Genomic DNA, 12866 nt, shown 5'->3' on the forward strand with positions numbered 1-12866 from the left:
GTAGAAAGCCCTTGGTTTCCTTTTTACCTCTGCTTTCTTTCTTTCTTTGCATAGATTTGTAGGTTTTACGGAACAGCTTTTGAGCTGGGAGTAATTTATTGACAAGCCTTTTGGGTTTTAGCTACCTTTTACATGACGTGCGGATCATTGGCATAAATCATCATTCTTCAGGAAGCATCTATTAGAAGTCGTGTTAAAACGCAGTGATATGGTGGCTCATCACAGAGCATGTGCTTTCTGAGAGGAGTACCTACTCATCTACGGGAAGCGACTCTTGTTATGAATGTGAAGTTTTAACATGTGCTCAAGATCTTATGAAAGAAAATTGCACCCAAGACACCTCAACTTTTGTCAACTACTAACATTTTATTGTGTAGATAACCATCTACTAGGGTATACTATCCCCCACTCTTGTCCTTTTTAACACCAGCTATAGGTGCTTTACCGACCGTATCTACTATTACTTCATCTTGGAAAGAGTACTTCACCGTTTTTTGGTATTTGCTCTTCAATGCCAACAGTGGTGTTGAAACTATAGAATGCTTACCATCAACATACATAATCTCCATAGCACCCTTTCCTTCGACAACTCCTTAAGTTTTTGAGTAAATGTGATGATAGTAATATTTGCCCTTCAAAGACTCTACGAACTCAGTATGTAACTTCCTAAAATCTGACTCATTTTTCTTGTGCACTTTTCACATTTAAAAGCTATTTATCATTCAGTTTGGATCAACACGGCTCCCACAACTATTACTTGCATAAGTTTCAAGTATCAAAGTTATTATGTTCAACTACCTTTAACCCTGAGCTAGTGATATCAATTGTTTAAAAGGCTGAAAACATCTTTTAGCTTCTTTCATCCACCCTTTCCTTTACGTTGATCCACCTTAACATAATCCTAGACAAAGCTCTGGTGAAAGCCTAAGAGACCGAGGAGTAGTTGCAACTCTTCTCAAGTAGTCAGACTAGGCCATTCTAGAATAGCTTTGACCTTCTCTAGATGCATACGTATCCCATCTTCCGAGATAATATCATCCAAGTACTTACCTCTATACAAACAAAGTCATATTTATACTTTTTGGCATACAATTTATGTGCCTAAGCAATTCAAAAACTAAATTTGAATGCTCTAAATGCATTTGCTTAGTCTTACTGAAGATAAGAACGTCTTCAGGTAGACTACCACAAGCTTGCCTAGATTTGCCTAAGCACACTATTCATCAACGTCATGAACATAGCATGAGAATGTTCAAGTCAAATTGTATTACTCTAGACCGAGAATAATCCTTTTGAGTTCCAAACCAAGTCTTGTGTACATCATGTAGAATCCCGTGGGATAGAATAGATGCATCTTGGAAGAGGAGTGAGAGCACAAGATGAAACCAAAAGGTAGTTCTCTATTATAGATTGTGAGAGAGGTGACTCTCTCTTATAGAAAGGGGGAGAAGGTAGCACCTTCCCTACATAAGTGGCAATCAGCCCCTACATCATCGGGAATCAGCCCCTACATCAGTGGGACTGGCCTAAATCAAAGGAACCTCCCATGTGGAGGCCTTTGGCTTACATCATCACTTAGGTCACACACTAGACACATCATAGCACTTGATGTGCCTTTACAACACACACAAACACACATGTGACTCCCCTAGATGCACATATGCACCATAGAGCAAGCCCTTGATCACACTTATCCCAACATACCCTCCCTCAAGGGTTTGCCTCTTGCAGTGTCAAGGATACATCTAGTCTCATAGTTTCTCATGCCATCTCATGGTGGTCAGGGATGAATCTATGGCTAGGATCTCATGCTAGCAAGGGTTCCCAAGGGTGTGAGGTTCACAGAAATGGGATAGACAAAACACATATCACATGGTCTACATCATATGGTGACCAGAGGTGATTCACAAAAGAGAAAACATATGATATTCTTTTTGGAGTACTACTCCAGGCAGAGAACCTCAGCATAGTCTTTATTTTCAAAGTTTGATTCTTCATTTGCTGATGGAGTTCTTCCTTCAGCCAGATTTGCTTTGTTGAAGTAGCCCTTCTTGTCTTTGATCAATCAATTAGCTTCTTCTTTTGTAGACTTCTTTTCCTTTCCATTCACAACATTCCATATCCCCTTTTTCATAAGCATAAACTTAGCTTTTGTTTGCCAAGTATGGAAACTAGTTCCATCATCTTTATCAGAAAAGGTGTTAGCTTCCATGGCAAGGTCTTACCCGAGGGCAGTGTCTAGTGCCTTACAAGTGAAATATGAGCAATAAAAAATAATCCTTCAAAGAGTGACAACTTGAATACTTTGACTTGGATTTCTCTATGTGACTTAAGCATGAGGCAATTAGTCAGAACAACATTTATGCAAGATGTCCAAGCAAAGATGACCAAGAACATGCTAGAAAATGAGCATAGTAAACTGAAAATAAGTCTTGGTCAGACTACCAGTCAAACTTTGACTGCCCAAAGTCAAACTTAGACTAGCATGGTCAAGCTTTCATGGCCAAAGAGGCAGCTCGAAAATCTGCTCCAAATCGACATGTAGAGGCCGAAACTTAGAGGGATTTTGCAGTGGTGAGGAAGGAAAACATGTAGGCACGTCGGCCAACACTGTAGAAGAACCCCGAACTGTTTTTTTGACGAATTCGACCCGAATATTGCTCCAAATGAGCTCAGACTTCATGAGCAACAAGGTAGTGATGTCGCCGAGCTCCCTCTTGAAGGGATTTGACAATGTTGCTCTCCATGGTGAGAACCAAGAAGAAGGTCGACGCAGTTTCTTGAAAAAATGCCGCCCCGAAAATGGCGAGATAGCGTGTATAGCTTGTTCTGTAGATTCGCCATGACCTTGGGAAGACTCTCCCGAAAGATGAGAGGGTGAGAATGCGAGCTTGAAGAGAAATCTCACTTGCAAAATCGACTTTGGTGAGGGAAGGTGGAAGATGGAGGTGAGGAAGGAGATGATGATGTGGCACCTAACTAGGTTTTAGGCTAGGCTAGATCTAGAACCTAAAGCTCTGATACGAAGTGTAGAATCCCGTGGGATAGAATAGATGCATCTTGGAAGAGGACTGAGAGCACAAGATGAAACCAAAATGTAGTTCTCTATTATAGATTGTGAGAGAGGTGACTCTCTCTTATAGAAAGGGGGAGAAGGTAGCACCTTCCCTACATAAGTGGCAATCAGCCCCTACATCAGTGGGAATCAGCCCTTACATCAGTGGGACTGGCCTAAATCAAAGGAACCTCCCATGTGGAGCCTTTGGCTTACATCGTCACTTAGGTCACACACTAGATACATCATAGCACTTGATATGCCTTTACAACACACACAAACACACATTTGACTCCCCTAGATGCACTTATGCACCATAGAGCAAGCCCTTGATCACACTTATCCCAACACATCATTAGGATAGATCTTAGTGAAATGATACTCAGATCTTGAGTCAATCTTACTAAAATAGTTAGCGCTGATCAAGTACCTTATCATTGGTTACTTATTTTTAGTTGCTACCTTAGTCAAGGCACAATTATCTATGCATGATCGCAAAGACCAATCTTTCTTTCTAACTAAAAGAATTGGGGCAGCCCGCGATGAAGTCCTAGGCTGACTTTACTCTTTTCTAAGGTGCTCAGATAATTACCATTTTACTTCCTCCTCTTTCATTTTGCTTTAACTGTAGGAAACTTTAGAAATGGGGGCAACTCCTAGACTAATTCTATCCTATGATATACGGGGCTGAAGAGGTTGTAGAGGTCGACATCTCTGCTGTTTATACCACATAGCAAAGTCAACCAAACTCAATTTCAGTAGACCAGAAGAAATTATCAGGCAGATCCTAAGGGAAAACATCAGCAAATTCATACAAAAACTTAGAGCTTTTCAATCTAATGCAAATAACTTCCCACCAATATAAACAAATCACAAAGAAATACCTATGCATCTTTGTGCTCAACCAAGTGCATAGAACTGATGAGAGGAGTGTTAGGTGTATCAGGCTTGCATTAAAAGTTGGATCAACTGTCTGCTCTTCTGTAAACTAATGGAGTTATTCAATTAACTCCTCTCTAGCTATGGCCCAACTTAGAGAGCCATTCCGTAGGAAAGTAAGTGTATCCCTGTATCCTCGAATTTTCAAATTTACATTATTGCCATTGTTTCCCATACAATTGTTAGACCTAGCCCTGGTACAGCCTTGTAGGCCTAGGACTGTTAGTTCTAGTTAGATTCTAGTTCATTTGGGAGGCTTAGTCTTCTTAGTCAATGTATGACTCTAGGGACTGTTAGTCCTACCAAGTTGGATCAACTGTCTGCTCTTCTGTAAACTTATGGAGTTATTCAAGTAAGTCCTCTCTAGCTATGGCCCAACTTACAGAGCCATTCTGTAGTTAGGACTAAATTGGTGCATAACTTGGAAAGTAAATGCTTCCCTGTATCCTTGAATGTTCAAATTTATATTATTACCATTGTTTTCCATACATTTGTTTCCCTTCTTTGAGGAAATCAGCCCATTTGTAGCTGTTAATACCTCTACTTTGGTTTTCCCTTTGCTGTACCTCATCCTATAGCAGAGTCACCGCCTTTGATCTATATCTGTCCCTGTTCCAGATCTGCAGGCTGTCGCCTATGTTTTTTTCTTTTTTAAGGTCTAGTTCAAGCTTCAATGAGGCACGATTTTGGCTCAGGGCAGCTTTATCTAAATGTGCGCTTTCCAATGGAAGTATCTGTGAGGTGATACGGGGATGAGGTGAGCTACCTGTTGTCTTTGCTCAGCTTGCCACCTATATAGGAGGAATCTCATATTGCTGCTGCACCCCCATAGCCCCAAACTGCTTCATATCAGAGTGTCGCCCCTTTTCTGGAGACATGCCCTGCTGAAATCTGCCCTAAACAGTAGCCATTGTTGGCCTCAAACGGTCCGCCAAGTTTTGTAGTTATTCAATTGTTCTTTGCTGGTTGATTCATTCCTAACACAGTTGCTGAATTGGGGATTATTTCTGCCTTGCTGGTCAACGGGATCTTTTGCCATCAATATAAGAGGAAATTGTGCCAAATCCATTTGGGTGAGCATGCGGGCGTCTTCCTGGGCGGCATCTGCTAGGGGGACTATTTTCCTCATGGAGTGGAATGGCTTCCCTTTTTTCTTGGAGTAGAAGGATGGCGACCTGTTGGACCACCAAAGGATCTTTCTAGAAAGCTTTGTGCTCCATACCATGTTTCTGTCCCCATCATGGAGAAGAAATCCTTATTGCACCTTCCCGCGATCTGAGTCCAGGAGGCCTCTTGAGCATTGTACGCGTACTCTGATCTTGATCTCAAAGCTGTTGCTGCTCCCCTCTCTTGAATCCATCTTCCTGTCACTCGAATTATTGAAGCTTGGATGCATCAAGTAGCTGGATTTTAATTTATTTTGCTTATGCAATGAGCTTTACTAATGTTCTTTCAGCAGACTAGTAGCAGCTAAAGATGGTATATTTTTGCTTCCTTCCTCTGTATTATGACTAAAATGTGAGCTTCCTGTAAGTCAAAAATCATGGTGGAGAGACGAATTAAAAAGATACATAGCACATCTCAAACAAAGAAACAGGACCAAGTTCCTCCTAGTTTTCTGTTTAGTCCCTTGTCAACTACTTCAACAATCTTTGGGACAGGTTGAACAGTGCACCTTGTGCAGTGTACGTAGAATGATGACATAAATGTTTATACCAATCATGACTGAGGAGGAGGCCCTGTTCATTTTTTTCTGTGTTATCGACTTTGTATACGAGCCTTCAAATTAGGTTTCCATTTTATTGGCCTAAGTTATGTTTTTATTAGATGAAATGTAAGGTAAGTGTTTGCTGATGGAAAGTATAATGAAAAAAGGGATTTTTCTGACAGCTGTTAATGATACATTCTGTGTCAGTCAGAACATTAGGGTGTCTTAGTTTGGCATTTTTGCCAAATTGAAAGCACGGATATTTGCATATTTCCTTGCAGAAAAAGAGTCTTTAAGGCAGGAAAGGGAAAGCATATTTTAGTTGTTTTACTGGGTATCTTTCTGATTTCACAGGTGGAGCAAAGGAGAAAGGAAGCTTTAGTACAAACTGGAGATGATGGAATGATTTTGTCAGAAACCTCTTTGCAACAGCTGGTTTCCCGATATCGTTTTCTGGACTTGTGGCCTTGCTCATCACAAGATTTGGATCACCTTAGCCGCCAACAGGTACAGGGTCTGCAACTATCTCCCATGTCAGAAATGTATGGATGCTATGCTTCTATGTTAAGGTCATTGAAATACAACTGACAAGGAATTCGACATACAATGATTGCTGTGAAGTTCACTAATTAAGGCTTGAGCAAGCCATGTTGATCTCTCCTACTTGATTTCCATCTAGTGGGAGCTTGTGAAAAGAGCAAAGCAAAATTGTAGCCAGGGACAGTGTTTCAGTCTGATGGCTGTGGACTTTTGGCTACAGTGTCTTTGAGTGAATTAATGCTATTTGATATCAGAGTTTCTTTGTGTATTGCAGTGTTGGGCAGATTTTGTGAAAGTGGTGACTGAACAAAACGTAATTGCTGTATCTTATCTCATGTATGATGCAGAACTACGCACCTCAATTTGGTTCTAGAGACATAAGTGTATCTGCTGATGTACAATGATGAAGTGAATGGGGTAACGCGTTTCAATGTAATTGATTTTGTTATGCTCTAGCCGAGATAGCATGACCTCGGAAAGATCGGTGGGCATTTTCTCTTAGATGACCGACTTCCGTAATATTTAATGTGCGTAAATAAAATGGTCAAGAGAAGTAACTGCCAAGGTCCTAGGTGAGGGTGAAATGGCATTGACTAGGTGGTTCTGAGTGCTAAGGCCTAGGTGCACCTAAATGTGCAATAATGCCAAGGGGCAAAAGGTTTAAATGTGCACCAAGAGAGGGGTAAATGGTGCACCAAGTGAAAAGGGCTAAAATGTTGACATGTGGCAAGGGGAGTTGTGGGTCTTGTGGATATGCATGAGGAAAAACAAAAGACGTATCTGTTGAAAACCTGCGATCCACGAGAGTATGGCTGGGTGGAATTAACGATATGCCATCGCCCGTGATCCAAGAGAGAGATAGAATAGGAATGTTTCAATTGGTATCAGAGCTCAAGGTAAGGGAAGGGGTTCGTAAGCTGTGACGGACAGCAGGCGGAGAAAAAAAATTTTGCAGCTGCTCGTGACGTGCGACGGGTTGCAAGGTCGTTGCCCGTGACGATGATCTTCGTGGTGGTATGTGACGACGAGGAACTGGTTCCAGGTAGAATAGCGCGCTGGTTGAGTTGTTGTGAGGGAGGCCTTCGACGAGCGGAACACATGGGCAACGGGCTGCGATAGCATGGCGCACCTTCTACAGACGGGCCTTGCGGAGTAGTGGTTATGCCGGAAACTGAGCCTACGGGGATTCGGTCAGTCAACGAATTCCAGGCCTAGATCTCCCTGGTGGAGCACCGATGGGCGACTGCGTGGAGTCAAGTGAAGGCGGAGCGGGGCGATGACCTACGTATCATAGCTGTCGTGACGAATTGGAAGGGCCAGAACAAAGCGGCAGTTGCAAGCCATATGTTTACAAGTTTAATTCTGAGTGCAGTTGGCAGTGAATGCTTTTGACGTGACAGATTTGCACACAGGGAAAATAAGAAAGCGAGAGGCACACGAAATATCAAATTTTTCCCTCGAGCTTGCCTCAGAGCGAAACGCGCATACTCAGTCTGCGTGGAGCTTCCAGGGAGCACTTTTTTTCTCCTCTATACAAATTTTGAGTTGCAGTCGATTTGTTCTGTATAGCAGAGGCTGTTGTTTATTTTTCCTGCATAACAAAAGGGAAATCTATTTATTTAAAATTAAAAAAAAAAAAACCTATTTTGCCTTTTGAAACTATGGAGGCAGAAGGACAAGATTCCAGGGTGAATCCTAGTGAGTCTAGAGCACGGTCTAAACAACAAATGTCCCATCACACAACACCTACTCTGGTCGGTAGGATTTCGGTATTAGAAGATGCTTTACAGCAAATTATGAACTAGCAGCTTCAAGTGAACGCTGGTCAGAATGAGATTAGGGAGATGGTGCAAGCCTTGTCGGCTAGACCATCTAGAATTGATAAGGGCAAAGCTCCATCAGAGCGAGAGCCCAGTATACATTCATCAGAGCGTGCGAGGGTCAAGGTGCCTAATATTGCTAACTATAGACCGGAGAAGTACGCTGGTCGGATGACCGAGCGCAGTTCTGATGTGATCAAGGTTTGGTTACACAAGTGGGAAGAAGCCTTCGCCATTTGTGAGATCAGATCTGATCTCAAGAAAATCTGTGAGGCCACTCACCTGTTTATTGAGGCAGCGGATAGATGGTGGATAAAGCAACAGAAAGATCAAGTTGCTTCTACCACTTGGGAAGGGTTTAAAGCTGAATTTAAGAAACACTTTCTTCCACCTGATGAAGAATCCCGAGCTTGGGATGCTTATAGAAATCTTCGTCAGAGGAGTCTGTCGGTGGCGGAGTACACTGACAAATTCAGGGAATGTGTCATGAAAATAAGAGACCCTCTCCCTATGTCGGTTCAGTTAAAAGACTATATCTATGGAATGAATGACAAAATTAAAATGGAAGTTCGGGCTAAATATGGGACTACATTAGATGAATCTATTGCAGTAGCCCTGAACTATGAGGATGCCAGAGGCAGATCTAGTGGATTTGTGCGCGTAGGGACTCAGTATGAGTACCCGAGAAAAGGGGGATTCCAGAGGAAATGGACTTCAAAGGCAAGTGTCTTGCAGCCAAGTGGCCAAATCAAGCAGGTGAAGCCGGTTGAGGGACCAGCAAAAACAAGTACCACCGTTGGGGTGAAAAGGAAAATAACTCCAATGGCAGCCCAGGCTTGGTCAAAGTCCTCGTTGTTGAACAAAAAGAGAAAGCTAGAAAAGAAGGATTGTGCTTCGGCTGCCTTCAGCGACATCAGTGGAAAGATTGTCCACTGAATAAAGACCGTCGCACGGCTAATATGATAATATCTGAATGCGACGCGGAAATGCAGGAGAGTCCCAATGCGGAACATATGCAGATGCAATTGGCGGGACCTTCTCAGAGGTTAGTACCTGTGTTGTTAAGTGTGTCTGTTACTAAGTTAGTAAGCGGTGCACCTGATAACATCCTTTCCAAGCCCGCAGCAACGGGCTGTACGGTTTTCGATGAGCCCAAGTTGATTAAAATGAAAGGGCAAGTAGCCAGTCATGATGTGATTGTGTTGTTTGACTCAGCGTCAACACACAATGTAATCAACTCCAAGCTGATTAAGAGGCTCAAGTTGAAAACCAATCTGTCTGACTATGCTTATACGGTCAGGATGGCGGACGGAAGTTCAACTGAAGTATGGGACCAAAGGGTTACCCAGTTGGAACTTTGAATTCAGGACTATGTTGAGAAGCTAGACTTTGAATTGACTAGACTTGCTCACGCAGATATAGCCCTAGGCATGGCTTGGCATTTTCGAAAAAATCCAGCCATTGATTGGAAGAAGCATATTTACCAGTTCAAGATGAACGGGGTAGAATATGTTTTGCGAGGTGAGAAGGATTTACCTCGAGGACCACTGATATCAGCCATGGAAATTCGGAGGACTCCGAAAGAGTTTCTGTGTCTGTGTATAGCATCGGTAGAGTCGATTGATGATGCATCGACTAGCACTGAGGCTACCCAAGATGGGAAGATGGCCGAGTTGGCTAAAGAGATATCAGAGAAGTTCTCTGAATGTTTTAGGGATGAGCTACCTTATGGGTTACCTCCAGAGCGGAAAGTTCAGCATAAGATTGAACTGATCCCGGGAGCAGAACCTGTGAATAGACCTCCCTATAGAATGAGTTACACGGAAGAGACGGAGGTGCGTAGACAACTGGAGGAATACCTCAAGTTGGGGCAGATTCAACCAAGTTTCTCACTTTTGCTTCGCCAGTGATATTAAAGAAGAAAAAGGATGATACGTTTCGCCTCTGTATAGATTACAGAGCATTGAATAATATCACTGTTAAGCACAGGTATCCGATGGCTCGTATTGATGATTTGCTAGATGCATTACATGGAGCCGTGATTTTCAGCAAGATAGATCTTAAGTGTGGCTACCATCAGATCCGGATTAGAGCCGAGGATGTGCACAAAACCACTTTCAGAAGCAGGTTTGGTCATTATGAGTTTTTGGTAATGCCCTTTGGACTTACCAATGCTCCAGCGACATTCGTCATGCTTATGAACGATTTGCTACGTCCGTATATCGGAAAGTTCGTAGTACATTTTACTGACGATATCCTGATATTCAGTAAAAGTATTACTGAGCATCGTGAACACTTAAGAGTAGTGTTCAGTACTTTGAGGAAAGCCAGTCTTTATGTAAATAAAAAGAAAACTATACTGTGTATGGTTAGGCTTGAATATTTAGGATTCATAATTACTCCACAGGGGGTAGAAATGGATCCGAAGAAAGTGGCTGCGATACTAACTTAGCCAATCCCTCAGAGTCTGACCGCGTTGCGATCATTCTTGGGATTTGTCCAGTTTTATAGAAGGCATATCAAAGGATATTCCGGAATCGTATCGCCATTGACTGATCTGACCTCGGATAAAGTACCTTTTATTTGGGGACAAAATCAACAAGAAAGTTTTAACACCATAAAACAAGCTGTGGTCACAGGACCGGTGTTAAAAATAGTTGATTCCCAGAAACCGTTGTTCCTGGAAACCGATGCAAGTGGCATTGCGGTAGGAGCAGTTCTCCTTCAAGAGGGAAGGCCAGTAGCCTTTGAAAGCAAGAAGCTTTCTCCCTCTCAAAGGAATTGGCCAACTCATGAATTATAGTTGTATGCAGTTATCCATGCTTTGAAAACATGGAGGCATTATTTGTATGGTTCAGAGTTTTATGTGGATGTGGATCATGATACTCTGAAACATTTTTGTAAACAGCTTGACTTGAGGGGCCGCCAAGCTAGGTGGGCAGAGCTCATGCAGGAGTTTAATCTAACGTTTCGGTACCGAAGAGGAAAAGATAATAAGGTGGCTGATGCGTTGTTTCGCATTATGCACAACCTGAGTTTCACGGTATTAGAGAGTGCTCTAATGACCGAGATCAGAGAAACTCAGAAGGTGGACGAGTTTGTTCAGAGCTTATGGCCTAAAGCTCATGTATTAAAACCCGGGGAAAATGAAACGGATGATCTGGCATCCAGAAAAGGCCAAACTTATGCAAGATATACCATAAGGGATGGTATGCTAGAAAGAAATGCCAAGGTTGTAGTACCTAGTCAGAATGATCTCAGGCAGAGAGTCATTCGACAGTGCCATGATAGCCCGTGTGCGGGACACCCAGGAGTTGAGAAGACATATGATCTCGTGAAGCGAGATTTCTTTTGGCCAAAGATGAAAAAGCATATTCATGAATATGTGACACGGTGTTTCTCGTGTCAGGTAAGCAAGGCCGAGCAGGTGAAGCCACCCGGACTTTTACAGTATGTATCATTGAGGCAACATACATGGGACAAGTGGTTGCCATTGTTGGAGTTTGCCTACAATGATAGAAAACATTCCTCTACAGGGTTCAGTCCGTTTGAGCTGAACTATGGTTATAGACCAGCAAATCCAACTATAGTTGGAGTACCTCAGAAAGTGCCTAGTGCCGTGAACTTTGTAGTTCAGATGCGGGAGATGCTAGCACTTGCAAGAGCTAATATCCGCCAGGCTATGGATAGAGCCAAGGTGTATGCGGATGAAAACCGGTCGATAAGAGTATTTAAGGAAGGAGAAAAAGTTTTTCTCAGAGTTCCTTTGCACTCGAAGTCGTTGACTTCAGGAGAGTGTGCTAAGTTATCACCTCGATACTGTGGGCCGGTTAATTCTAAAGAGAATAGGCAAGGTAGCTTATAAATTAGAATTACCACCGGGGTGTAAGGTGCACCCAGTGTTTCATGTTTCTCGTTTAAAGAAATTTTTGCATATTGGCGACTCACTAATCAAAGGTGTGGTTTTGTTTCAGGAGATAGAGGATAATGCAAGATGCAATCCAACAAGAATCCTGGACCGAGGAACAATGCAAATACGAAATCGGAAGATACCCACGGTGTTGGTTGCATGGCATGGTCAGCCTCTATCGGAAGCTACCTGGGAATCCGTATACGAGTTACGGAGAGTGTTCCCAAATTTCATCATCGAGGACGCTGATGCTTGAAGAGGGAAGGAATGTTATGCTCTAGCCGAGATAGCATGACCTCGGAAAGATCGGTGGGCATTTTCTCTTAGAAGACCGACTTTCGTAATATTTAATGTGCGTAAATAAAATGGTCAAGAGAAGTAACTGCCAAGGTCCTAGGTGAGGGTGAAATGGCATTGACTAGGTGGTTGTGAGTGCTAAGGCCTAGGTGCACCTAAATGTGCAATAATGCCAAGGGGCAAAAGGTTTAAATGTGCCCCAAGAGAGGGGTAAATGGTGCACCAAGTGAAAAGGGCTAAAATGTTGACATGTGGCAAGGGGAACCATCTAGGGAGTTGTGGGTCTTGTGGATATGCATGAGGAAAAAAACAAAATACGTATCTGTTGAAAAATGCGATCCACGAGAGTATGGCTGGGTGGAACAACTGATATGCCATCGCCCATGATCCAAGAGAGAGATAGAATAGGAATCTGTCAGATTTACTGATGCACACTAATGAAGTGAGTGGGGATGTCAAGTAAGTGGCATGTTGACCCTAGTATGTATGTTGTTAGTTTATAGGTTGAATGATTGTTAGAAGCTGCATCCTGGTCTTTGCAATCTCGACAGCGTTGCCCAGGGAGTAACTCATTTCTGTGGTCCATGTTACTGGTGA

The 12866-nt window shown here is 42.7% G+C and overlaps 1 protein-coding gene across 2 annotated transcripts in view; it reads left to right on the forward strand.

Moving 5' to 3' along the window:
* Nucleotides 1-12866, forward strand: part of CSTF77 (Tetratricopeptide repeat (TPR)-like superfamily protein) — a 149980-nt gene that overhangs the window by 90037 nt on the left and 47077 nt on the right. For both annotated transcript variants that reach the window (XM_087401663.1, XM_087401664.1), the window contains exon 18: nucleotides 6057-6209. In XM_087401663.1, coding sequence (XP_087257789.1) covers nucleotides 6057-6209 — 153 coding nt within the window. The remainder of the gene's footprint in view (nucleotides 1-6056; nucleotides 6210-12866) is intronic.

This window comes from Dipteris shenzhenensis, chromosome 30 (genome assembly GCF_047967505.1).
Source record: "Dipteris shenzhenensis isolate YYH24624 ecotype China chromosome 30, Dip_SZ_1.0, whole genome shotgun sequence".
NCBI classification, from domain to species: Eukaryota; Viridiplantae; Streptophyta; class Polypodiopsida; order Gleicheniales; family Dipteridaceae; genus Dipteris; species Dipteris shenzhenensis.